The following is a 27,570-nucleotide window of genomic DNA, read 5'->3' as shown; positions in this document are numbered from 1 at the left end:
ACACAATTACCTCTTTGAAGTGAGCCTGTGCTCTTAAATAAAAAAAAAAAAACAAACCCCAAAAAACTGGTATTTTCTATGAAGTTACCATGCTTGGGAGATTCTTATGAGTAGTCATGGCAAAGATACAGTCTCACTTTTATAAGCAATCCACATATTTGTGGTTTAACCACATAAATTATTTCTTGTAACATCTTAAATGAGAAAAATTTATAAGAAAAACAACCAGAAAATTTTTAACATTTTTAAAACAATCACAAATCCCAACTCCATGAGAACATTTTTCCTCTCCCTTGGTGTGTTTGTTTATTTTCTCATGCAAGGTACATCTGGGTATTTTTTTGGCACGAAAAGAAATGTATGCCTCACTCTAAATCCTACCTTACCACTTGCTGCGCTGAAAATTACCAGGGCCAAGCAGCAGGCTTTTTTAAAGGCAATCATATGGACTCAAGTTGCAGGAAGCATTTCAGACTAAATGGTGATACATTCTTGTTAAAAGATAAGCCTGTTGTGAAAAAAATAAAGCCAAAAATGCACTACACTAGCTATTGGTTATTTTTGCCAGCAAAATAACCTGTGCAGTCCAACCCAAAACTAGAACTGAAATTGCTTAAAATAAGCTCCAATGCAATTAAACTCTAACAATATCCGGGCAAACACAATCACTATTCAAGACAAACAGAGCAAAGTCCAGTACCATGTTGTAGGCTGAGAATCCCAAGTTCCTTCCTGCATCTATCAGCCATCCGCTTAGTGATCCTGAGTGCATCATTCTATCACAGTGCCCCATGACCTTGAATTAGGATCTGTGCTAAACTGACCTCTCTCGTAAAGTGTTTTTAAGTACTATGGATCAAAAACATTACAAAAATGGCAGTGTTACACTACATTCATATGAATGACATTTAACTTCTGATTTTCATTCTGTCGCAGTCATGAGTTGTTAGTTCAGCCATATGCCTATGGGTTTAGTTATTTCTCTTCAGAACCTTATAAAACCCACATGCTGCCCTTCAGAAAAGAGAGGTTACCAAGTTATAAGAAGTAGGACACCAAACAGACTTTGAAGAACTAAATTCTGCCATCATTAATTCCATCATTGACTTATGTGTAAAGTTAAAAGCTCTTAATACCTCTTTCCATCTTGACTGGCAAAACATAGTTTTTCTATATCCAAATCAAACAGTTAAGATGCACACACACACTGAACATGAACATGCTATCAGAAGTCCTTCTGAATAGCTCCTAAACAAGAAGTTAAAAAAAAAAATCTTATTTTGTAGTTGTTTGGTCCTAAGGTCTCGCTTTATGCTCACTTCCCTACCCCTATTGTGCGCAGATGCTCACAGACACCCCTCATCTCTCAAAAGCTGCCTCCTGACCTATAAAAACCAATTCACACTCTACCCATTTTATTTTCAACCAAGCCGTTTCCTTGATCTCTGACTGACGTCACATTTATACTGAAGATTAGGATCGTCTAGACAACAGACCTCTGTCAGGCCTTAAAACCTTCTTGTGGACTGCCAGCACAGCCACCTGGGACCCGTCTTGCTACACAGAGCGGCTCCCCGTGGAGCAGCAAACCGTTCACTACAGTCCTGCAAGCTGTCAGCAGGATAGAGATCACAGGATCCACTGCCTTCTATCACAACCCTTTTTGGATATTTTGAAGAGCCCCAGAGGAAATAGAAGCTGGAAAAGAAGAGAACCTGGCTGTTCTTTGCTACCTTAGTTCTCTAAGGAGCGTTGTCCTCACGACATTCGGACACCTTTAATTCTACTGCTCCTTCTTGGATAAATGGTATTTTGAAGAAGGAACATGTGACTGTCAAAACAAACGTCACATAATCACTCTGTGGCAAAACCAGTCACAGCCTTTGTGCAATTCAGAGAATAAGACCCAACCGCATGGATGGATGCAATATGTCTTTAGCTTGAAGCCTTTTGCTAGCAACAATGCTTCCAATTTAGCATCACGACTACATGCAATCATGGCAAGCTTAAGCAGCCAAAAAAGCAGAAATATAAAATCAGTATAGGCAATGGTTCTTTATAATAAAAGAAACAGCACCCTGAAAAAAACAAATTGAAAAAGAGATTATTTTTGTCATTCAGTTACAGATGAATGCAGACAAGCACCTGGCCAAACGCTCTCCATCTTGTCCCAAGCAATATATCACTTACCTTTTGGTATGCTTCTCTAAAGAAATAGTAAAATGCTTTGATTCAAGTTACTGGAAACCAACACCATGTTTTGAAATTACTTTCAAGACTTCCAGAAAGTACTGGAAGCTCCCTGCATTTACAGAAGCAGCTGTGAGCTAGAAAAATGAAAACTACATGAAAATGTACTATAGTCCCTAGCCTGTATATGTATTTATCTTTTTAAAATTTGTTATTATTTTTAACCCATTTTCTTAAACAAAGCTTTTCCAGAAACCAGTGAGAAAAGACACAGGATACCTCATAGCTCACCGAGGCTCCCAGCCCAGGCTATTCCTACGGGTGGGAAGAGTGAAAAGCCTCAGGCTTTCACAGCAGGGCTGCACAAGTACCCTCCCCTCCTCAGAAGAGCGTGCACATGTGAATTCTAGACCTATGGATTACCTACATTACGTTTACCCATTTTAACCATTTTTCATAACTCTGTCCTCTGTCACGGTCAGTAGTTCTACATAACTGTAACTATTCTTACAGATTTGGAGATTTTAACAATTCAATTAATTATCCAGAACACGAGGTGCTTGTATCAGAGCTGTGATGTACGTATTGCAGTCACTGCTGCTGATAGACAGATTGCCAGATGCATGCTGCCTGACACTTTATTCTTCACACAGAGCAGAACCAGAACTAACCGAGTATGTGTTTCATCTCAGGTTTACAAATCAAATGGCAGAGGTGAGAGCAGGCCCTATAAAACAGAAGGGCCACTGCCATCACCAAGCTCTCCATTTTTTACCCTTGTCAAATTGCTGCCTGCAAGGAGAAAGCCCTTAAACCAAAGAAAAATAGAGGAGACACTAAGTTTATACATCTGAAAACAAAAAGCAGAGCATTAATTTTTTTGCAGGCTAGTTTCACTGCGTTATTTCTTTGTAAAATGCATGTTTAGCACTGAATGTAACAAACTGCCCTGGACTGACCACACAAGAACTTAACTGACCTAGAGCTAATGGTGATGGTGATACTTCTCAGTAATGAGAGGAGCTACCAAAAAGGCACTGTCACTTGAATGCAGTGCAAACACTATTTTGGAAGCAATCTATAACAAATAAAAACAGATACAGCAGCTTCAAACAGAATTTATATCTAGAGGCCTTATCACCAACACATCTGATCTCTGCAGTAATACCAATGGTCTTCAACAGAAACTCTTGGACCAATGGCATGTTAAAAAATGAGCAATCAGCAGAGGGTAGCTATTTTATGTACCATTTCCTACCTTTCTATGCCTGCCTAAGTTTTACTGAATGTACTGGCCAACTTGATGCCTTCTATGCAGTAATTTGTACCAGGCAACCATTGTAGTACATTTATCATACGCAAAGACAACCTGATAACAGATGTTGCTCAAAGAAATTGAAAGCTGGAAAAGCACCACAGTAGAATATAAAGCACACACTCATTTTAGTTAGGTAAGGATCCACGAAAACAAGAGTTTTATCCCATTTTAATTCAAAAAGGAACTGCAGTTTTATTTTCCCAAAGGCTTATCAGGAAGGAGCTGTTTACATTGAGAAATAAACTACTGAAATGAGAATATATTACCATCCTGATGTGTCATCACATCTGATCTTCACAACAATGAAAGACTTGCAATAGTACACTTAATAAAATTTGAGTGAGCCAGTGTGTGCATAGAACTAAGGTAAACTATTCAGTGATAAATTGGAATCATTACCCTTCTTGGTAGCTCAATATCTTCACAAAGGTTTTTCAGCCCCCAAGCATTTGCTATACAATATTTTCTTTGGGGACAGTTTTAGTTAAAAAATACCTTTTCTTCTAAATTATATTAAATAATCGTATTTTTTTATAGTGATAATTGATTCTGAAAGTCTGCAGGCAAAAGATAGAGACAGTCACTCTACACTCATTAAGAGGTATGTTAGTACATCTAAAAATCTTTTTCCCTGATGTTAGGTAGATGTTTCTAGCTGTAAAGCATTTGAGGATGGGAGCAAAGCAGGAGCCTTATGTGCCACTTTTAGAATGCGAAACATGAATTCAGTTTCAAGCAGAGAGATGCTAGAGCAGCGATGCTGCCACAGCAGATGTCTGTGCTATTGCTTTGCCTTGCCAACAGCAAAAGTGAAAAGCTTTTCAACACAGACACTTACTACTTTTGAAGATTAAACATTTTATCAGTAAAATACACAAACTGGCCAGTCGGGGAAAATATTTTAAAGCGGTTCAGTGTTTATTTTGAGAATATTTTCCAGTTTCAGCTTTCACCAATCCGTTTCTGCCCAGTATTACTTAGGAACTAAACAAAACTACTGTCTGGCAACACTGAAACAATTAGACATAAGCAGAGAGCCAAAGTCTTAAAAAAGGTTGTGCCTTGGTTTCTGAAGATGGACAGCCAGAACGAGACAAGCTACTTTGCATTTCACACTGAGATCATCTATATCATAATGATATTATATACTTCACTTAATTACCAGCTGTTTTAACTTAGTGGTAAAAATACTAATTTAAAGGTTTAGTTAGTGAATATTTTGGATCACTTGAATATTTGCCATCAAGTTTTCCCCATGATGAAGTCAGCCATTCTCAAAGTAAATACTAATTTCTAAAGCACATAATTTTAAAAATAGGACTTAACCCAAACCCAAAATAGTAGTTGCATTTGACCTCATGTTCTTTAGTTCCCACTTCTACAAGAAAGTTAGTTATCTTGTCTGAAAAGCTGCATAGCAGGGAAATACATTCCTTAAGCATTTTCCTGTATTTCAGATAGGCTGCATGATAAAACACTTTATGTTAACTGGAAAATTTTAGCTTTCAGAATCACTAACCTTTAGTGATTCTCTTTAAAAGTATCTCTTATAAGCACACCTCAATAGTATCTTCTTTTAAGAACACTGGTGACCCAAATAATCCTTATTTTAAGGAAAAGTAAACACAGTACAAAACAGATTCAAGAAATTAATTTTTTAGGATAGCTTGAAGGGGCCCTCTAAAATTTGGGGGGGTTCCAATTTTGTCGTTGAAGCTGTTGCACTTTCCTCAGACTCATAAGAGTCACCTTCCACACAGCTGGAAATATTTCCAAATAAAGCTATTTTTCCTTCTGCTTTATGACCTTGTTTAATCTACCACACTCTATAAAGGCAAGATAGTTTTCATCTACTACTGTTTATACATATTTCAATAAAAGCACGGAATCTAGCTCCTGTGATAAAGCAAATATATCTTAAGAGCTGGCTTGAACTAGCTGTTCCCTCCTCCTATTTGGATCCCAGGGAAAATACAAATGGTAACCTCACAGCTGACACGTTAAACATCTTCCCATGATTGCCCTGTGTGGCCACTAACACTTAAGCGTTAAGCAGCCCCAGCATTAAGTTATTTTCCTTGCTTTTACAGACTGAAATGAGGACTTAACATTACCTACTTAGTAGTTAACACTATTTCTTCAATCTAGTTCTTCCTTCACTTGAACACATTTGTAAGAATCTGTAAGACCATTGCATACTTTGAGTAGGACTAAAAAGCATTGTGATATACAACTCGTTCTTGTTGTAACAATTAATTTCTACTAAGTATGTTAACATCAAAAGCAAATACCTAAAATAGTTAACTAAGTTAAAAATAACTTTTACTTCATACAATGAAAACTTTTACTGATCCTGTACCAAGCATTGCTATGGCTTTAGATTATTATTCCATCCAACGCCTCGTGTGTTCTCCATCCATCATAAGTCACCTAACTGTCTTCTATGTATAAGGACTAAAATTTACATTTCTGAGTATTATCTGTTCTATGTCATTTTTTCATTAGTAACTACAGCAATAAAATGCAAACCTAAGCTTGTATTTAATAGTGTTATTGTGATGTTTTAATATGGTTAAAAGTAATTCCAGGATTCCTTTATGTTATCGCTACCTCATAGGATAAAAATTATAGTCAGAATTTGCAGAAATATGACAATTTTCCACTAATCAGAAGCTGGGACAGCTATGTTCTTTTCTTAGATGACAAAAATCAATTTCTATTGGACATTTTCCTCACCTTTTCTGTCTGGTTTGAGGTTCCGATCCACTGGTGGTGGCTCACATTCTGCAACAGGTACTGACCGTCTGGGAGGGGTCTTTGGGCTGGACCTGAAACCCATGTGAGCAGGAGGAGGGACTTGCTTTCCAAATAACGGAAAATCAAACGTGCCTGGTGTCATTGGTACATAGTTTGTTTCCTGGATGGGTTCAGTGAAGCTGCTGGAATGCTGTCGTGGAGGAGAGTTGGGATTCATTGGGACATAATTTTCATCTAGTTCTTCACTTGAAACACTTCCCACTGTCAACATGCTTCTGTTTTTCTAGAATTAACATATATTTCCTTTAACAAAATAAGTTATGCAATCAGCTGTGAATCACATGAGCTTTTTTAACCTAATCTACTCAGATTAAAATATTCTACTGAAACGGAAAAATCACAAACATCATGCAGCTTGGTTTTTTACATGGGAACAAAGAGCATTTAAGCACTGTCACTGTTGCCTCTCATCAGATCAAGTCATACTTACAAAGTGGTTATGGAAGCCCTCCAATGAATTAGATCTGTCATTCGGAAACGTTCGTGGAATATCATAACAGTCTTGAGAACTAATTTCTAAAGAAACAAGAAGAGAAAGTGGCTATTTACCATCCCTGTTCCTGTCATTTGGCACCAGGCATCCAGAGTCTTGTTATTTACTGTCTGCTTCTGAGAGCATAGAAACACACCTCCTGAAGCTGCTGCCCATAGATTTTATTTATATACTTGAGAGGACTGTGTTCACAAACAAACTTAGCACTCATCTGTCACCACTTGAAGTTCTTATAGTGGCTTTTTTCCCCAGCAAGAAAGAAAAAGTAATTTTTCCTTTGAAAGGAAAACTTTGCTACTTCTTTAAAGCAGGCAGGTGTAAGAATTTAGTGTAAGGGTGGGTTTTGAGATACTGGGCCCTCGTGAAAAAACTATTCTAAAACAAACAAACAGCAGATGTTATTTAGGGACAGGAGGAAGGTTTTCTGACTGAACACCGTTCCCGTGGAGGGAAAAGTGCTGTCTTAACAGGATTCAGTCTACTGCAGGAACAGGTGAAGTCCTGCTCCCAGCAAGGTTTTTCAGGGGCTTTCCATTTGAATGAACTGCTGCAGAACAGAAGATCTCTCCATTTTCAGGGTCCTGGCTCTTGGCAGCCCATGTTAAGAACGTTCTCAGCTTTGTGGCTGCTTCTCTGGTGGACAGGGTTGTTTGGGAAGACGTCTGGTGGGTCCTGACTCCTGCTCACCCATGAAGATGACAGACTGCCTTACGCTACAACAAGCACACTCCTCCTCCTGGTGCCAAGACAGAAACTGTGGGCAAACTCTGGGTTTTATCCCCACCTTGCCCTGGGAAAAAAACACTGAAGTTCTCTGGAGATTTCCACCTCAGAGGGAAAAAAAACCACTTCTGCTATTAAGTGCCAAATTCAAACAGTATTTTCAGACAGGCTAAGTCTTCTGAGGCTGACAATCTCAGCTTTAATGCAGGAGTACTCACTTAAAAACTTAGCAAAATGAGATAAGTGAAGCAAACAAGGGTCTTTCAGGGTGTTACTTTGTCATTTTAAAACACTAACAATCACCGTATTATCAAGCTTAGCCTACAAAACGAATGAGAAACAGAATAATGCTAACTAAGCACCTGTATGATCACACCCATTCTGTATATTGTCTCCTCTAAAAGTCCTGTCCCTGTCCTCTTCCTCATATCAGCCTTCACAACTCAAACAATTCTCCTTATAAAATCCCCTCTAATATCAGAATCGACACTAACCACTTTAAAATTTCACTTGGAAAATAACACTGTAATGCCCACCTGCCTCCAGAAGCTGAAAAAAAAGTGAAACTCTTAACCCAAAAGTGGTTAACAGGACTTAGAACAACTGCTCCCTGTAACAACAGCTTCCCAGCCTCTACTTCTTGATGCATTCCTTGAGTTTATATCTGAGAGAATAAGAACAGGAGCAAAAAAATAGGCAAAAAAAACCCCCAAGAAACACCAAAATCTTTTAAGTTAAAGTAGTTCTATCAGATTTGCTAGGACCTAAAATACACCCATCTGCTAAAAGAAAAAAAAGTAAAAAAATTGCACTAGCACATCTGGAACACCAAGATTTAGGTGACTCTAAAGAACAACTTTAATTTTACATAAAAAATGCAGTATGTATATCTGTCACAAGGAGAAAAATAAAGGTCAGTGGCAACAGGGTTGATCCCAAAAAAGCTCTGGGTATACACCAAGTCCCACTGACTTTCATGAAACGCTTTCAGCTTCTGCAGAGTTGGACCTTACTGATAATCTGTGCTTTGCTGTTTTGATGGTTTTCTTTCACAATCTTCTCTTTTTCCTCTTACATATTTTAAGCATTGCAGCCACAGACTGCTTCGTGAAGGGCTACACACTCGTTTCTAAAGGCTAGAAATGCACCTTGTATCATTCAGCCCACTCGTATCATTCAGATCACATCATTTATCACAAGTTTACCTCTTTTAACACAAAAACTCTGGAAGAACAGCATAAAACACAGAATACTGACCTTTACGAAAGATATTCAAATCTACAGTTGAAATGGTATTACTGCGTGAGGGTGGCACTCCTGCTGTAGGGATGCAATAACTACTATCAGTGTCTGAAGCAGTGCGACTAATGCTACATGTTTCCACAGGAGATCGATCAGCAGCATGGTGAGGTTTTGGTGGCCGAGGTGGAGGAATATCTGGAATAGTCTCCAGTTTTGAAGTCTGAGACAACGTTCCCTCTGGAAAAGTTCGTGGAATCTGATAAGTACCTCCAGGTGTGGGGGGAATGTCATAGCTAATGGAGATGTGTCTCATCTGCGTGTCTAATGAAGATGCTGCTGATGGGGTATTGAAAACATGTTGCTCTCCTTCTGCATCAGTCCCAGATGGAGACGCTGCTTTCGGTAAAACATCTTGTGAGTAACTCCTAGGCAGGTTATAAAGGCTGCAGTCTGCCAGCGTCAGTCCAGTACGAGAAGGCGGAGAGTCATAGACACCTTGCTGCTGAAAGAAGCCGTTCACAGCGTGCTTGCTCGCTGATGAAGCAGGGGGTTTGTGGGAGGGTACGTTATCATTGCAGTCTGTTTCAGAAGAGCTGGATTTTGCTGAGTCGGCATGAGATCTACACAGAAGATTGTAAAGATCAGAATGCTGATGAACGTATAAAGAAAAACAAATATTACAAATAATAAACATGGCATTTAAAACGTAAACAACTAACAAGGATATCAGCCTCTTCCAATTTTTTTTTTTTAAATGAAATGCAGGAACTCAGTTATTAAACAAACAGTAGTACAGAAGAAGGATCCTAAGTAACTACGTACAAATCCATGCATGTGAAACAGATAGCAGAAGTGCATAGCTTTAGCAGTAGCTAAACAACAAGTTGATGTTTCATAAAGCAAGTGATTTCCAAGAAGCTAATTTAGAGCAGAGTTTGTTTGCAGGCTGGGGTATTTTTTATATAATTTTTCTTTTTAATCTATGCTTCAAACTAGCAGCAGTTCAATAGCACCGTTACAGGTAAAAAGAATACACTCAGCCCTTGGATTTACAGTACTTGCTAGTTCTAATTAGCATTGAAAAAGAGTTAAAAACATAGCTGCTTGTAACACCTTTGAGCACATCCCTGAAGTTGTATACTGGCCATATAAAAGTGGTCTGAAATCCTTAAAGGAGAGAAAAATAACAGATAATAATAGAAATAAGAGGAAGATAGACTTCTTTAGGGAAAAAAATACCTGGGAAGTATGGGCAACAGAGTGCTTTTGTCTTGAATTCAAGTCAAGGCAGTGTTGTTAGATAAAACTGCACAGTAGTTTACCTTTTATTTCTTTGGAAATTTCATCTTTTGTAAGAATAGCACTCATTAATCCTGGTACTAACCAGCACCAGTAAACGTACATGGAAAGTAAACACATTGCAATCTCTATTATTTTTTTAAACCTCCCCAGTTACCTTGCTCCAGGCACAGAAATTCTGTTATCTGACTCCTTGCTTAAATGAACGTCAAGAGAGTGGCCAAATACTAACACAGGTGGAGTTAATGCAGTCCATACACTTCTTGATCAATCATACCATGATATTTCCTATTTTCATTACCACAGTACCATATCATTGTGTTAATGGATACATACATATGTAAATATTCCAGCATGCATGTGTATCGATGAACAGCTGCTATACTACTCTTATAAGCAACTGGACCATGCAGTTTATACAACTTCTGAGGCACAACATACATAAAAATCAGCAGCATGACTACCCCTGGAAGCATTTTTCCCCTTATTTTAAGACGCTCTGTACCTCAAAGTGTTCACAACCATAATTTATGTTTCAGATTTCAATTGGTTGATAAGATTGCACAAAACTTTAAGAGCTAGCTGGATTTATCTACAGGGGTTCTGGCAACCTGAGGAGCAAGGAATCCAGTTTAGCTATTTAGGCTTCCTCTACGGACATTGGAGAAATGGAGACTGTGTGAAATAATCTGTTTTTCTTAGATATCCATCTAAAGGCAATGAATCACTCCCAAAGTGCCTCTCTGCCAGCTATCAAGGGAATCAACATGATGAGCTTAGACTGGACATCTGCAGTCAGAAGAATGTCTCCTAACCAACTGGCTTTTGTTCTGTTTAATAGCAGATATACAACCTTCCACCAGTAAGAGTGGCTTATAAGATTTCTTCTCCAGCTTTATTTGTATTATGTTTTTCTGTGTTGTATTATGTTTTCTATGGTTGGATTCGATAATCCGATGGGTCTTTTCCAACCTGGTGATTCTATGATTCTATGAGCTTGTTCTTAGGGGTGTTTTTGGTGCTCTGAGTTTTTTTCTTTTTCATTAGAAACGGACACTAATTTTGTTCTCATTACTACTTCTAACATAGATTGAAGTCCTGTGTCACTGGTCAGAATGCTTTCTAGGTGACTCTGAACATTAACTTGCATTTAGTTTAACAGATCCCCCAAAAAGAAAATATTTTCATTAAGTATTTATCCTAAGCACAACCAAGAAAGTGAAAATTCCTATATTCCTTATGATGCTGACCATCAAAAGCTTATCTCATTGGCTAGCAGTTTACTTCTTTTGCCTCAGAGCTTCAAAGGTTCACTAATGAACTACTGGAAGTTTAACATGCTTGCAAAAAGTACAGCACATAGGAATTATATGAGGTTACAGAGTGCATAATAAATTGTGAACACAGTGTGTGACCAGTAACACTGAGCTTAGCCCCTGCTCTTTACTCAAAGGATTCATTCAGGAGCTCCTCACATTCTAGATGTGCTCTTCTAGTTCTGTGGTATTCATTTGAACCAAAGACTCAGCAAAAGTCATGTGTGTTTTGTGCGCAGCTACGGCAAAGATTGTGATCTGTGGGCAGCCTAGAAAAGCTGGACACTATGATCAATTGTAGAACCAAAATTGTTAGTTCTAGTTCACTACAATATACTTCAAAATGAAAAAAAAAAAATCAAAGCTACAGAAATAAAATATAAACACTACCATTTCTCTAACATACACACACACAAACAAACCAGAAGAGAAATGCACATAATGAAAAAGCATACACTTGCTGTTCTTCAGTTCGTGGCTGGAACACTGGATCACTTTTATCTATTTTGCCATGCACCAGAATGCAAATGACTTAAACTATTTTCCCGCACACAAAAGCAGAGCAAATGTCTTTAAACATCTTACCAGTTCTAAGCACTATGGTATTTTTACAGACATTAAAGACACATGATAATGATGCTGTGTTATATTTGACTCTAAAGATGCACAACATGCAAGACTATATAATCAAACTTCAAGATGCAACAACAGCACATGTAGAATGCCAGGACTTAAAGATTACCCATTGTATGTAAGCAACAAAGGGTATTGCTTTTAAATTTAGAAGATTTTCTGGGTCTAATCAAATGCTGCTGCTGCTTCTTTGACTGCAAGCACTTGTGAAAACAGAAGACATTCAAAAAACATGACACATAACACAGCCAGGCATGTTGTTTTCCTAGCTGATAGCAACAATTTACATTTCTCATGTTAGGAGGGCATTTCTGATTTACTTCATGTTTTTAAAAGCAATCTTTTGGAATAAATCTCTTGGTCTATTGAAATAGTTTCCAAAATACAAATGGGTTGTAACTAATCTCATTTTGTAAGACCAAAAATGTTTGACGACAGTCTGAAACACAGAGCAAAAAAGCAGGTGATGCCAAAATGAAGACAGGGAATTCAGCCTCTGAGTCATAGAATGGTTTGGGTCAGAAGAGAGCTTAAAGATAATCCAGTTTCAAGCCCCTGCCATGGGCAGGGACACCTTCAACTGGATTAGGTTGCTCAGAGCCTCATCCAGCCTGGCTTTGAACACCTCCAGGGATGGGACGTCCAAAGTCAGTATTAACTACTGATCATAAAAACAACAGGTACAATTTTTAAAGACGTCTACAAAGTATTTGATTCATGTTACCTCTAGGAAATTTAGGTGAGGACTAGAGTTCAGGGACAGACTTTACTCCAGCTTTTACAAAAGAAAAACAGATGCAGGATGTTTGTTTGATGACTTCTGAACTTAAAGTTACCTGAAAACTTTAATTTTTCCCATGTACTTCAGAACAGCTCAGCAAAAAAAAAAAAAAAAAAAATCAATTGGCTTAAAATAGTCCATTAACAATTGGTTTTTAAGATAAGTATTGGGGTTTTTTTACACCTCAGCTGAAAATAGTGGCAAAGCTGGGTATAACACAATGAAAATTCCTCACTGTCTAAGCAGAGGATGGATGCAACACAAATTCACACGCGGGCATCACAAACCTGCAAATTATGCTAAGGGGCAAAACTATTCCTTAGTCACTGCTATGACTGGATAACTCTTGCCACATATCAAGAGGAGATAACTCTGTGGCCTGCTAATCTACAAGGACTGGACATTAAGATGTGCAGAAGTGGTGGGGTATTGAGTCAGTAGAGACCAATAAAAAAGCCTGCCTCCACGTATAAACCCTACTTGTTGACAGAGACCCAGGAAAAAAGTTTTAAAAGTGTTTTAGTCTGAGGGATAATCATCCCATTTTTTATTATAACACGCTATATTCCATCTGACTTGATCACTCATTTCAAGCTGATTCTTTTCCCATCTGCAGGAATTGATATGACTGATTAAACAGAATACTACGAACAAAACGGCAGCAAAACTGTTCTTTATGTGCCAGCAATCTGGGACAAAAACAGCAGGCATAGTAAAAATGTGGGTAGATAAATAAATAACGCCCAGCTCTATTTCCAGAAAACAAAAGCCAAAGTTACATAGTTTTTCTATTAAATCTCACAGAACACCATGCAAGACACATCTCAAACAAACAATATTTTTCAGGCAAGTTAATGGCTCTGTGATTAATTTCTCACACACGTTCCAAGAATGGCTACTGTTCACTCACTGCAGTGGAATCTTTTTACTTTCAAAATCTTCTAATAGCAGGTATTCCTGCCCTTCTTCTGAGAGAAAGGGTGACCCTTGGCTGGTTCATAAACATAGGAAAGATGAGGAAGATAGCGTTTAGTATTTCAATACACCTCGCAAATAAGCCAGAACATTAAGGGTTTTGGAAACAGTCTTTGGCTGCATTTTCTTATTTAGGATCCAAATATGAACCATAAAATGTCACTAAATGCTACAGACTAAAAATGCTCTTTTCTCAAGTCAACAGTGATCAGAGCATAAAATTATTTTAGACAAAATACAGCATGACATCTGCAAGTGCTGCATGCGAGATACACTCACAACAGCACGTAGTGCATTGCACGACAATGTCATGAAGCATTTCAAAATCACTTGTTGGTTCTGAAGCACAACAATTCTTAAAACTTGTAGAGAGGCAGCTTGCATTCTTCCTCCGTGTTTCACAGTTACTTGCCTCACCCGGGAAAGAGCCCCAAAGCCTTGAAATAAAATTCAGTGGTTCCCAGATTATCTATAAAGTAACATGCAAAATTAGAACAGAAAACGTTCCCTCTGCATATTAGCTACTTTAAAAACCGAAGGGAAAACGTCATAGAAATAAAACGTTTAAGTAACAATACCTCCCTTCTTAGTTATCCTTTTAAGTTTTCCATGTTACACTAGAAGAAAAAGGTTGTATGAAATACGAAGCTAAATTGTTCCAAGCCTGAAAATTAATAAGAAAATGATGCAGCCATTTACTTTTCTTCTTCACCTGTAAGGACGTGGACTGGGGCAGCGCACAGAGTGCCCTCTAACTGATGAAATTAGTAATGTGCTACATAGATGCACAGAACTCTAATCCCACAAGAAAAGGTCTATGTCCTCTATACTGGAGCCCAAATCCAGCAGAATACCTACTGTACCAGACACGACACTTAAGCAGTCCTATTAGAGGGAACTGAAACTCCAGCATAACTATTACTCTAAATGTTCATTATTACAGCCTTCTTAATAAAAGGACATAGCTATTTAGTAAATGTAGTTAAACAGAATATGCTAAGTTCAGATAATTGCCAAGCAATCACAATGTCAATATTTTACTATCTTCAAATATTTCTATAAAACAATTTAAACAATTTCTACACTCCCAAAGACTTTGTTCAGTTCTTTATCAACTCCCTCAGAATTTTCCGTCCACTGGACCTTCTGCCTTCCCCAATACGCAGACACTGGTGACACAGGAGAGAAGGTATCTTCCTCGAGAAAGCCTGCTGTTCACAGGCTCGATACCATGCTGTGTTTTGTACCACCTTTTACATACCACCTCTTCAGACTTTACTCCCACTACTTAAAACCACATTTCACACAATTGTGGAAGTCAGGTCAGAGAGTCAATTGCATGTCCCAACATTTATCTGGGCACTTCAGACCCATTGCTGGTGAGCCAGGGCACAGAAATGAGAAGTCAAAATTTCTCTGCCAAGCCATTCTGGAAATGACACCAATCTTTTTGATAGCATTTGGCAGGAATGGTGACATCCTTCTTGGGCACCATCAGCTTCTAAACATCACTAAAACACTGAAATCTTTAACTCTGAGAAAGCAGATGCTGGGTTCCCCCTTCTCTTGCAGGAGGCTTTGGGGCACATTGCGCTGTCTGTAACCAACACATTCCATACACTGGGGGAACTGTAGGCTCATTCCTCCGTTTTATAAGACTGTAAAGGGTGGATACTTTTCTACCATGTCATCATCAGTAAATGGAGCAGGAAACTCCTCAGGCACAACAGAGTAAGATAAAAATGCCAAGGGAGTAGAGAGCACATGGCACAGGTAAAACTGGCAGAGTATCAAGGCGCTTATGAAGAAGGCACCACCACTAAAAGGTATGGCCCTAAGGGAGCATGCGAAATACTCATGAAAACACTTTCAAAGGAGAGCTTTCCTCAGACTTCCATGTACTCATCTGCAATCACAAAAAGGATGTGACTTTTTTTTTTTTTTTTAAGTTTTCTGGAAATATTCCAGCAGATTTTATTTAAAACTACTGCAGAAAATAATCTTGCCAGAGAGATTTATAAGGTTCTCCCATAGAGTACTCTAGGCTTGAAGGGACCTCTGGAGATTATCTGGTCCAGCTATTCCAATACCTCTAAGCAAAGCCAACCTCAAAGTCAGGTGAGGCTTCTTAGGAGCTTGTCCAGTCAAGTTCGTTTGTGGTTGGGGATTTTTTGAAAAAATTCTCAGAGGACGGAGATTCTAATAAGACCCTGGGCAGCCTGCTCCAGGGATGGCCACCATGATTCATTCTGAAAAACCACAGCGATGCTTCCCAGGTAGCTACCATAAATATCATATCCTTCTATGCAGGAGGTGCTGTTCATCTATCCAAGTTAATAGTAGCAGCTAGAGGAATAAATGTGCATTTAAATCAGTAGAAATTCTCAATTCTTTCCTTAAATTTTCCTACTGCACACTTCTCTGGAGAACAGTCTGTATGGGTACTCTTTATTCAGTAAGAAATAAGGCTTGCTTGAGCTTCTTTTTAAATACTTGTTAATTGGAAAAAGTTAAAATTCAGGACGCAAACTGAGTGATTTAAGTCTCTTGTGTTCTTAGTTATTATAAAATAGTTATCTCTTGCTAGAGAGTCTGAACCACGTTAGTAATAGTCAACAAATACCATTCCAGGACTGTGATATCCAGTGATGTGGCAACCTGGCAGGTGATAATAAATATCAGCATGTTCTACTGAATCTTTTCCATGAGAACTTTAACCGGCAAAACTGGGGCACAGAATACGGAAGGGAGAAAGGCTGGATTTTTCTAGCTTTTTCTAGTCCTAGACCGGACTAAGCACACTAGATTTTGGCTAAAGAAAGGGCATTTCTCTGCTCTGTGCCATCCAAGCTACAATGAAATGCTGGAATCACTGCATTTTTCTGATACTTCATACTGGCAATTGCTGTCCACACTTTTGGAGAAAGCATTGTGGGTCTAGTGTTGATTAAACAACTTACTATTGTCGCAAAAGTTACAGCCACCTTCCCCTCACGGCTTATGTGCATCCAAATGTTCAACGGCTCAACAATAAAAAGGTGTTTTTAGCACAAACATTATTCTTGGCCTGTAATGCAAGTAAGCGTTATGAAGAAAAATAATATCACTTACCTCATAGGTTCAGGTTTTTTACTTTGACAGTTTATTAGCAGTAGGTAGTCTTGAGGATCTTCTTGACCAGAGGAAGGCTCCAGTGGGGGGATGTTAATAAGCTGGTAAGGAGGAGGTAGGGAAGGTTCTGCTTGCATGGAAGGTTGTGATGTGTTGATGGGCAAGGGTAACTCAGCAGATGGTTGTAAAGGATTGACCGGTGGCTTCACAGCATCTGCAAACATAGAAGAAAGTAATTGCTTTTACAATGAAAAACTAGTCTTAAAAGACTATCAAAAAATACTTAACAGCGGATGAGGAAAAATTAGTAGTTTTAATTCACAACTGTAAATTCGGTGGACATAAGAACACCTGCATATTAAGATTTGCTTGAGAGTATTTATATGTAAACCTTTATATTCTCTGTATGTTTTTAAACTGTAATCAATTTCTTAACTATGCCCTGGAAACAAGGGGTTATGCCTTATTTAATCTGTTTTCCGGTCACAGAAAAAACCAAAGATTTTAATGGCTGAAGAGGTCTAAGAACACAAACCTGTTGCTTTAATCAAGAGCAGACAAAGGCCCATAGATTATTACTTCAATATGGTAAAGTATTTGCACGTATTCATTCCGTTTTGACCAAGGTCACTTCAGCATTTGAGATCAGTCACCAGCCAAGAACTATCCTCTTTCATTATGTGAAAAGCAACAGGAACAACACTGCTTTTGCAATGGAACATCCCATACGACTATAAAAATAATGCATACGTACAACAGGCACCATGTTCCACTAAACCCCCTCACTGCATACCCTTACTTTTTATTTTTGGGCAAAACATGAAGCAGTTGTGGTTTGTTGTCGTTGTTTGGTTTGGTTTTTTGGGGAAGGGAGATAGAGGGTGGTGTGGTGGCTTGTTTTGGGTTTTTACTTAACCTTGTCTTCATTATTCTTATCTATTTCCTACTCCTCTATATCCTAGAGTAACTTTCCTTCCAAATACACGTATCCTGACTATTATCTGGGATACTGGAAAACATTGACACTGTCAAACATTAAACAATCATTTCATTTTTCATTGTTTTAATGACACATTGACTAAAAAAAACATAATTAAGCAAATTGTTCTTCAATTTTCAAGGCTCCTTTGTACCTGCAATTCATTGTACATTCCGATTTGTGCACCCCAAGAATGGATGCTGATTATTAACATCATTTAAATTAATATATTATTACCCAATGCAGACTGCTCCTGTTAAGCTTACAGATTATGCACTACAAAGTAATTTCATCTAGCTTCTGCTTCCCAACACTATCCTGGGAAGAACCAGATCAGCAGACAAGAACACAGAACTCCTGCTTTCAGTTCTGTGTACACTATGTACAAATGATTTAGACGTGGAAATAGGAACAGAAGTACTGACTTTGAACTCCCATGGCACTTAACAGAGGCTCAGTAATTAAATCCCACCACACCCATGTGGGTGGAAGACGTCTAGGTGTATGAAAACTCCTCAACTCATCCTACCTGAAAAGGTAGGATAACCTAAAAAAAAAGTTTTTTATAAAAGGTTGTGCCTGACCTATCCACCAAACTAGTTAGCAGAACAAAGACAAAACCAAACTGCACCCAGTGACTCACATGCACAAAAATAAAATGGTTCCTTTACTATATGCTAAAATATTAAAATAGTAACAATTTTCTATTATTTGGGAATTTCAAGAGCTTGAAAAAGTCTGTTTGAGGCACCTGCTAACATTTTTTCATTCCCCTGAAGTTGGGAGTCAATAGTAGGAACAGAGGAATGCCTGAATAGACCTACCAGGTATGTATTTCTCACTTCTAGAAAAGAGGTAGTGGGAGAAAGGACAAGTAGGTCTCAGTCCTGTCCCCTCCAGAACCAAGGAATGCGAGTAAATTTATGCACAAGCAAAAGCAGACAAGAAAGGCTACCTGCCAGATAACACCTATCATTCTCTGGTAGCTACACTTACAGACAAGATCCTCGAGGGTTTTGGTGTAGCACACTCCCCACCTCTGTTCCTTGTCCTTGACTACACGACCTTCATGTCATTGGATCTGCTCGGCGCCAAGTTCACACAAGGGGAAAAAAAGAAAACAGACAGGACATCCCTGCAGCTTCTAAGGAATGGGTGTGTCAGTTAGACCACAGGTAGTCAGGAGAGCTCTACAGGTATATAGTAAGATGCATGTCTACGTGAGGCAGATGTATTTAATCAAACCATGCGCTAGCATTCCCAGGAAGAATGATAAGACTCAAAGGTAACTTTCCACAGAAAAATAAAATGGAGAAGCTTGGAAGAGGATCAACATTATCCACCCGCTTTGGAGAAGGAGTTACTTTTTTGAGGAAGTAAGATAAAAGCATGTGTGTGAGAGAAAGCCAGCCTTTAGCTTCTTTTTCTATAACTTGTAATTGGTGAAAGCAAGCAAGGTGGCGAAGACCATTAGGCTAAACATATTGGCTCAGATCTGTAGTCTCCGAAGTCCTCAGTGGCATCTCAGATGGTGACCTGCTGCAGACAGACTGAGCACAAGTAGCAAGGCAAACCTGCCTTATCGCCCTAGCTTCTGGGGCTTTACAGCTCTGGGGCCACTCAGTGAAGAGGTTGCATCCACAGACTATGCTGACCAGTATCTGACCAACTGATCTCTAAATTCATCCTACCCCTTTTGAGTATACTTTTGACCTCTACTACTGACCTGTGGCAGCAAGATCCACATCATATTACATGTGGCATGAAGAAAAAACTTCTTTATTTTAAACCTGCTGCCTGATAGTTTCACTTGACATCCTTCAGCTCCCATATTAAGAGAAACAGTGATCAATTGCCTCCTTGTCATAATCCCCATTACTGAGTTAACACAACTGTATCACAGCTTTACTTAGTCAACGCTGCTTAATGTTTCTTGGTACAGAAGCCATTTCACTGCAAATTTGGCTTCCCTTCACCCTCACCTAGCTTACCTTTCCTAGCTCTACTAATTCCTTACTATAAAGGGAAACTAACTATTGAATAAAGTGTGCAAAAAAACCCAAAAAAGTCTGGGACACACGTAATGATTTACAAAGACATAACAGTAATTCATTCTGTTGCTAACCTAACCATTTGCCTTTCCATTGTTCCTGAGTATTGAAGGTGACACCGTCCAGCTGTCCAGAAGTTTCATGAGCTCTTCCCCGAGCAAGGATTTGGAGCCCATTAATGTTAATGGATACTTTCCTTGTGATGAGCTCTCATTTATTTTGACTAGAAATCCCTGCATCCTCCTACAGATCTGTAGGGGTGGGGTGGGCTGTGTGGTTTGGTAGGAATTTTTTGCAGTGGATAGAGCACTGAACTATTACAACACCAACTTTCTGATTTGAAAGTCATCCTCATACAGGCATTCTGTATGTGTTTAATAACGTAGGATACTGCCCAATTTAAAGAGCAACTGAACTTAGCCTAAAGCACTTCACTGCTGGGCTACTTCTAATTTGCCTGATGCATCCAAGCTATTTTACATTGGACTATGAAGCAAACACCAATGTTAATGACTTGCATCACTGAGCAAATGAACGCTGTTTGCTTATCTGTACCCTCTCAAATATTCTCTTTAGCCACGAACTTCAGAAGCTGATATGAAGGAAAGGGTTTCTCCCAGCTGCCTATTATGATTTCAAAGAGCAGAATCATCAACTTGCTCCACTTTGGACTAGCAGATTTTTAGGGAAGGGGTCATCTGCACACCAAAGAGCGCTGCAAGTCATTTGGTTTGTTCCCAGAGCTCAGACACTCAGACTGCTTTGAAAAAACAGTCCGAGAGCTGGAAAAACATTCAGAATATTTAACATGCAAACGAGCATAACAAGAATCCTATTTTGTTTTTATAATTCCTGCATTCAGTAGAGCTAGAACAAGCAGCTTTCTCAAAATAGGGCAAGTGTTTTATCTTTCCTTGGTTGGTTTGTTAAGAGCAGTTACAGGCATCATCTTCACTAGAATTTATCTTCTTTTCCTCATAACTATTCTTATATTTGCCTCACTAATAAAACAATCATAAAATTAGTGAGGTAAAAAGAACAATTCTGAAAAAGAATAATACAAAGCTCCCCTTTCTTCCTTCTTAACTATATAAAGCTTCTTTACTCCACATGTTTCTGTATCTGTGCTTTACAAACAACATAAAAGATTTGAGTGTAGGAGTTTGCATTTAGGGTTAGATTTGTGTTGGTTTGGGTTTTTTTAAATGAGAGCAAAAATTAAATTGTTTTCTGCATCATGACATATAGTCTTTTAATATTCTAATTATGTAAATCTTTGAAATGTTCTCATAGTGAACAAAACAGAAGCTTCATTACAGCAAGCATTACTTTAAATGTTGAAACTGCAATCAAAGTAAGAAAATGCATTCTTTGCAGATTGTAGGTAGAAAGACTAAAATAGAAATGGGATTTTCCCCATAGTAACAGTGAATCAGCAACAGATATACAGTTGTATGATGCTACTATTCTTCTGCAATTTTTTCCACCAAATCCGTTTACTATGATACAGATGTTATAATTGAAACAAACAACAGCCAACAAAATAGTAGAGCAATAACCTTAAACAAAAATTTACAGATACAACACTGGAAGTCACAATGAAAAAATAACTTCACTTTAACCCTTAAAAGGACCTTTTTTCCCCCTTTAAGTAAGTCTGTGATTAGCTGTGCTGCTTAATGTTGCGAAATACATTCTGAAACACACTGCTGGAGTCTCCTCTAGTGTCAACTTCTACACGGTCTCAAGTGAAAGATTTGGGAATCAAAGGGCCACGTGTGCATGCATACACTGATGGGCACAAATGAGTATTTACTCTGTTCTTACACTTAACTCAATAGATGTGAGCCAGATCCAGCCCCGAAGATACACAGACTTGTTATTCTGGGTTTGATTTTCAGCATAAGCGATCAGCTTCCAATCAATATGAAACCTATACAGGGAGCCTCTATTCTGAACCTTTCTGCTATACCCAGAGAAAAACCTTTTAAATACTTAATAAAAAGTTCCTGTGCATTTTGTCAGTTTGTTTTCTTAGTTTAATATAATCTCAAAGTATCTCTCTCTTTCTGAAGATAACAAGATACCTCATTTAAAGAGCCCTAATGATGAATTCAGTGGTTTCTTGTTGCATATTACAATCAGGACAAACCTGACTCCTGCATCTGAAAAAGAAACATGACTGACTGTTCCAAGTTCCTATTACAAGCTGAAGCTGCTAGCTTTCAGAGCTCACACCTAAAATGTTAGTACATACTATCTGCAGTTCATATGTAATTTTAAGCTGCGCTTTTGGTTACCCATTTAAAATTTTAAAATACCAAAAGCACTTCCACTCAGAATTTCTTCTCCCTTTCCACATGCAATTTTCTTTAGAAGACCACTCAAGAGAGAAGGGGGGAGAAGAACCATCTGTAGCCTGTTCTGTCCATCTGAAGATGGTACACAGGCTGGGTGACGCAGGAAAAATAATCAAGGAGGCCTGTTATATACTAACTTCTGTAGCTGTTTGTGAAAAGAAACAGCGCAGCCCACCATATTAAAATGGTTGGGTTTTTTTCTTCTTCTCTAAGACACAGAGCTCCCCTCAGCAGGGCAGGCTGGCTCTAGCCATGCAGCGAGTTAAACCAGCTGGGGCTGCAGCGTGCTGTCTGGAACTGTAGGCACCTCTGAGCTTCAGAAAGGTTTTCAGCACTCCACATACTGCCCCACAGCACCTCACGACTTGAGAATTAGTAATCTGCAGAACAGTTTTCCAACTCGACCTTCTGTAATCCCCTCTTCCTAGCAACTCATCACGTGATGTTAATGCCACAAAAAGTGTCCAGCAGGACCAGGGAAAATTAACTTTATTACCTAGGCATATTAGAGTCAGCTTTTTTTTCCTCAAGGAAGAGAAGAATCACCTTCTACACGTTTTTGTCACATGCAACTGGCAGCTTAAGATAATAGTCCCAAAAGCTCAAGGTTAAGATTCTGACCGCAACTCCTCATTGTAAATTCTATCTTTTTAATATACGTATTTTTTCCTCACATACTTTTAAGGGAAGACTTACTGTTGCAGATTTTGTGCTATATTCATCATTGCCTTGCTTAGCCATTCATCCTTTAACCAACTGATCTGAAGCCGAAGACTTCTTAGTCTTCTCTGCTGTGTTCTCTTTCTCCTTTGCATAACAAGCAACAATTATCTCAGCTCTGCCTCCCTTTCCTTAGCTCTTCAGCCACCAGCTACCACCTCTACCAATCCTGCTATGCCAAATCCCAGGTCCTTCTCTGGTCCTGCTTCTTCCAATTTTATTATTCCTCTGCAATTGTGCCAGACGAAATCTTGCAGCTCTGACAGCCTGCTTCACAGTCTATCCTTTCCCTCCCTCCTCTAAGCAACTCCACCCTCAAATAAACATACTATGTTTGTACATCTCACATTTGCCTCCTCAAAGCAACCAATCAAAAAACACTCCACAAAGAGATGCCCTCATGCCACTGTTCCCTCTAAACCTACTGCCATACTTGTAAGACAACAGACCCACAATCTTTATGCAGAGGGTCTCTCTCCTAATGCTTAACTTGGTTCTTTTGTGTTATTCGTCACTGCACTCCAGGTCACCAGTCCCTCGTCCTCCTGGCATGTCCTCTTGGAGCTGACTTTCTTTCTGGTTAATCACATCCAAGAGATAAGAAAACCCCTCAACTTGTTAAGTACATAATCTCAATGGTGTAACGTTGTTGCAAAGACTCCTTTTAAGCTTACTCCAAGGTATTATTCTCTCATACTTCTCTCTATGCTCCCCTGGAGCCTCCCTGCCTTCGTCTAAAAGCTCATGCTATTTCTCTTCACTTTTGAGTCCTTCCATGACCAAGGTGTCTAATATTAATCATATGTTACTGAGATGGAGATTTTGATTTGCCAAGTGTGCCAGCCTCTGTCATCTTCTTGTCAAAGGAAACACTTTTTCTCTCTTACAGGCAAACCCTTCATGAAGGAAAGGGACACTAAACACCTCTAATGTCCACTATTTATTTATCAAAGACCCCCTGAAAATTTCTTCTCAAAAATCCACAGAGTTCAACAGTCCAGCAGCTGAAGCACTGACACTGCTTATCTGTCACAATGGTCAAAACCACCTTATTTGCTTTCACCTCTTCCAATGTTGATGTCTTTCACTGCAGACACTAAGTTATTCATGGCAGAGCCTGTTTTCTGTTCCAAGCTTGTGTTACGGGCAGCGGAGGGCTATCCTGATCTGACATGCAGATCTCCAGCACAGCGTAGCAGCAGTGACGCCTGACCACACAGCATTTCAGACAATACAAGGGAGTCAGGATTAGAAGGTGGAGTTATGTTCATTCTGCCCGTCATTGATGTTGCACCCAAGCTACGATCAACCTGCAGGGCACGTATTATCAGAACACCATTAAAAAATAGTTACCTGATGATAAACTTACTGTTCAAAATGCAGAAGGCATGAGAGGCAGATACCAGACTGCAGCTGCCTGAACAGAAATACTGCAAACTTTGAACGTGCCGTGTGTGAAGCAAGATGCAGCTCTTCTGTCCTTATGACAGAAACTTTCATTACCACATGTAATAATTTGTGTAAATGTAATTGCAGATTTCAAAGTCTTGTTCTTTCCTTTCCTTTTCTTCTTCTGCTTTACTTTGTTATTGCTAACTTAATTCAAATGAACACACGCAAGTAACACGTTTGCATATAGTTAGATTATTTCCTCCTTCCTCTGCTTTGCCAAGCACTCAATTCACTAAACTACAGAAACATGGAGCTGGATCACAAATAAAACATTCATCATAGATGTCTACTCAATCCTAGGGAAGGGCTTTCACAGCCTGTGCTTAAATAGCCTTAGAAGGTTCTTTTACTATCATTACATCACTTACTGAAAAAGAAATTACTTCTCTCTTCAGATAAGAGCTGATACATGTCCTCCTTATCACAGTTTATTACAATTTGAAAGTCAACTCTTCGCGCAGTATTTTTTTCCCAGGAAAACTAAATCCTTCAACTTTCCTCCTCCTCAATCACTTTTAAAAATCCTTTTTCTCTGTATCTACCATTTCTTAAATGTTTATTTACCCTCATCATTCTGGAGGCTCAAGCCACAGTATTTCATCTGAGGTCTGCCAGGCAGAGCAGAATGGTCATTTCTCATGTCCATTTAGTCTCTCCATCCTAGAACGTCTCTCACCGGAGTTCAGAGCACACAAAACACTGGCAACATATTTTTGCTTATAGTTAGAACTTAACCTCTAAATGACCTATTGTATTGTGACCTTAAAGAGAAAACGTGAATGTTAAAAATGCAGTATGAAACTTGGCGGTGAACCTAAAGTCCACGCTCGCATGTAGCTCCCCTCACCTCTGCACATACATTCTTAAAAGAAAGATGCTACAGAAACAAATTTTACAGCTTCCGTTTGGAAATAAAGAACACCAGCTGATGAAAACATAAGAAGTAGCTAGAAATTTCTTTACAAAAGCAAAAGGATTATTTAGCTTATTTAAAGAAAAAGAAACAATTCCTTCATGTTTGCCTTGATGTATGTTGAAAAGACCTAAATCACTGCAAATCCTTCCTTAAAAGAAAGTCACTATAAAAAGCCATATACCGTAACCGTAATGTAGTATTACAGATTACACCACACTGTGATGCAATCAGAAAGCTAGAGGCTCTGTGGCTTGTAAATATGACTAAAGAACGTAAATATGTCTGCTCAGTCCAAATACAATGCAGATCTTCAGAATGAACAGATTTCATGAGCATAAATCAAATTCTAGTTGGAAGGTCTAAACAGAGCACTAGATACCTAAAAATTACTGTGAAAACTCTCATTTTTAAGAAAAGGAATAACAGAAAATACAAACTTTTTATCATAAGAACTTCCGAGTCTTCACTAAGTATGGAAGGAGAAGCTCAGAGACAGTCTAAAGTGCTCTTTCATGGTCTCTCCACAGTTATGATTAACTCTTTCTCCTTCATTCCTCCCAACAATAAAATAACAACTCTGTAGTCATTTTCTAATGGCACTAACCACCACGATCTCCTAGAGGTTTTTCCTTGCAAATCCAAGGAGGTAATTGGACTGGGCTTATAAACGAGCAGCAGCAGGAGCAATAAGTCAGTGGTATCCCTAGACCTTAACCGGGCAAAGTATCCCAATGACGGTCTTCTCGTAACAAGACCCTTAACCAGCCTGGCAGGGGACAATTCGTCTAACTTTGGAAAAAACTATCTTCCACTGGCAACAGGGAAGGTTGGTTATACCCCATACAATCTCTTTTTGTTTAACTCCATGCTAAAATAGGAGTGGTTTCTTACTGTCTGCAGTGAATTCCATCCGGTCTTTAACTTCTCAAAATAAACTGTAGGTTAAAACAGATTTTATAAAGTATGTTTATGACTCGCCCTTCCATTAGTAGGAAGATTTTTCTTGTAAAAAGAACTCGGCAATAAACATTCAGCAACTTATTTTCCCTTCTTCCTTTTTTAATTCTTCCTCAATACTAAATACTAAACTCATAAAAAAAAGACAGTACTGTCAACTCTCAGTTATGTAAAGTAAAGGTGTTGGGATAATTCAGACAAAGGTAAAATGCCAAAGATGAAACAAGCCGAGTATAATGGGAAGGAGTTACTAATACAATGGACTGAAGCAAAAAGCAGTGTTGGTCCAAGCAGACAGTGAGGGCATAGTTAATTTTCTCTGTATTTGTAGCATGTTTCATCTTCAGTTCGACAGAAGATGGAGCATCAACAGAAATTTAAGAATCAGCAAGACACCAGCTCTCAGCAAGGAAAGGCTTCATGGCTTTGTGGGGACCCTACCCTACCTCTCTGTTCCACACAATGAACCCGCGCTCTTTTGCACTCTCGCATACACAAGAGATGCCAGGTAAGCACATTTCCTTCTTAGCCCCCAGATTCCTAATTTGTTCCCAAAAGCAATGATTTCTGAGTGCCTCCTGCTCAGAGCTGCACTGGTGCACTAGTGTATTATCCACTGACGTGCCTACCTCTCTCCCATATGTTAACGGATGCTGGGCAGACTGAATACCGAATCACATGGCAATCACTCTGAGAAATATACTGTGGGTAGTCTCGGTTACGTTTAGGATGTCATAAAAACATGCTGGAACAGTCAAAACAAGCACCCTTCACCAAATACGCTATTAGAGTGGTAATTCATAGATGAAGTTTTTGTTCAAAAGTGCAATAAGGAGAAAGAAAAGGCCCCTTTTCAGTAAGCAACAACATTTTCCAGTCATTTTTGAAGATTTGGCAGGAGTGGAAGAGATGCAAGCCATTTTTTCCCCACATCCCTCAATCCACAATCCTACATCAAGTTTAATTCTAGATCCTTCAGTCAGGCACGCTTTATTTATAACTCTTACCACTTCTATTTAATCTTTTCTTGGGACTGTGCACAGTGCTACAGCAAGTCATGCAACCCACTAATCTCCACAAGGAATGCAGGAATAATAAGTAAATAAATAAGGACAGATTCAGGACAAGCAATGGCCACAAGGTATTTGTGGGAATGAAACACATCATCCTGTTCGCTACAAGCTGCTTTCACACAACGCCTATTTTGGTAGGATTAGAGCTGGATTGTGGATAACTA

General features: G+C 38.8%; 1 protein-coding gene across 8 annotated transcripts in view; it reads right to left on the bottom strand.

Annotated features, from left to right (window-relative positions):
• Nucleotides 1–27,570, bottom strand: part of GAB1 (GRB2 associated binding protein 1) — a 101,029-nt gene that overhangs the window by 14,007 nt on the left and 59,452 nt on the right. For 5 of the 8 annotated variants that reach the window (XM_069855296.1, XM_069855301.1, XM_069855295.1 and 2 more), the window contains exons 3-7: nt 16,899–17,112; nt 13,723–13,803; nt 8,799–9,403; nt 6,756–6,841; nt 6,245–6,548 (exon numbers count right to left, since the gene is read on the bottom strand). In XM_069855296.1, the coding sequence (XP_069711397.1) occupies nt 6,245–6,548; nt 6,756–6,841; nt 8,799–9,403; nt 13,723–13,803; nt 16,899–17,112 (1,290 nt within the window). The remainder of the gene's footprint in view (nt 1–6,244; nt 6,549–6,755; nt 6,842–8,798; nt 9,404–13,722; nt 13,804–16,898; nt 17,113–27,570) is intronic. The other 3 variants (XM_069855297.1, XM_069855302.1, XM_069855300.1) reach the window with 2 other exon arrangements.

The sequence above is a fragment of the Phaenicophaeus curvirostris genome, chromosome 4, assembly GCF_032191515.1.
Source record: "Phaenicophaeus curvirostris isolate KB17595 chromosome 4, BPBGC_Pcur_1.0, whole genome shotgun sequence".
NCBI lineage: Eukaryota > Metazoa > Chordata > Aves > Cuculiformes > Cuculidae > Phaenicophaeus > Phaenicophaeus curvirostris.
This window is presented reverse-complemented; position numbering and strand designations above follow the sequence as displayed.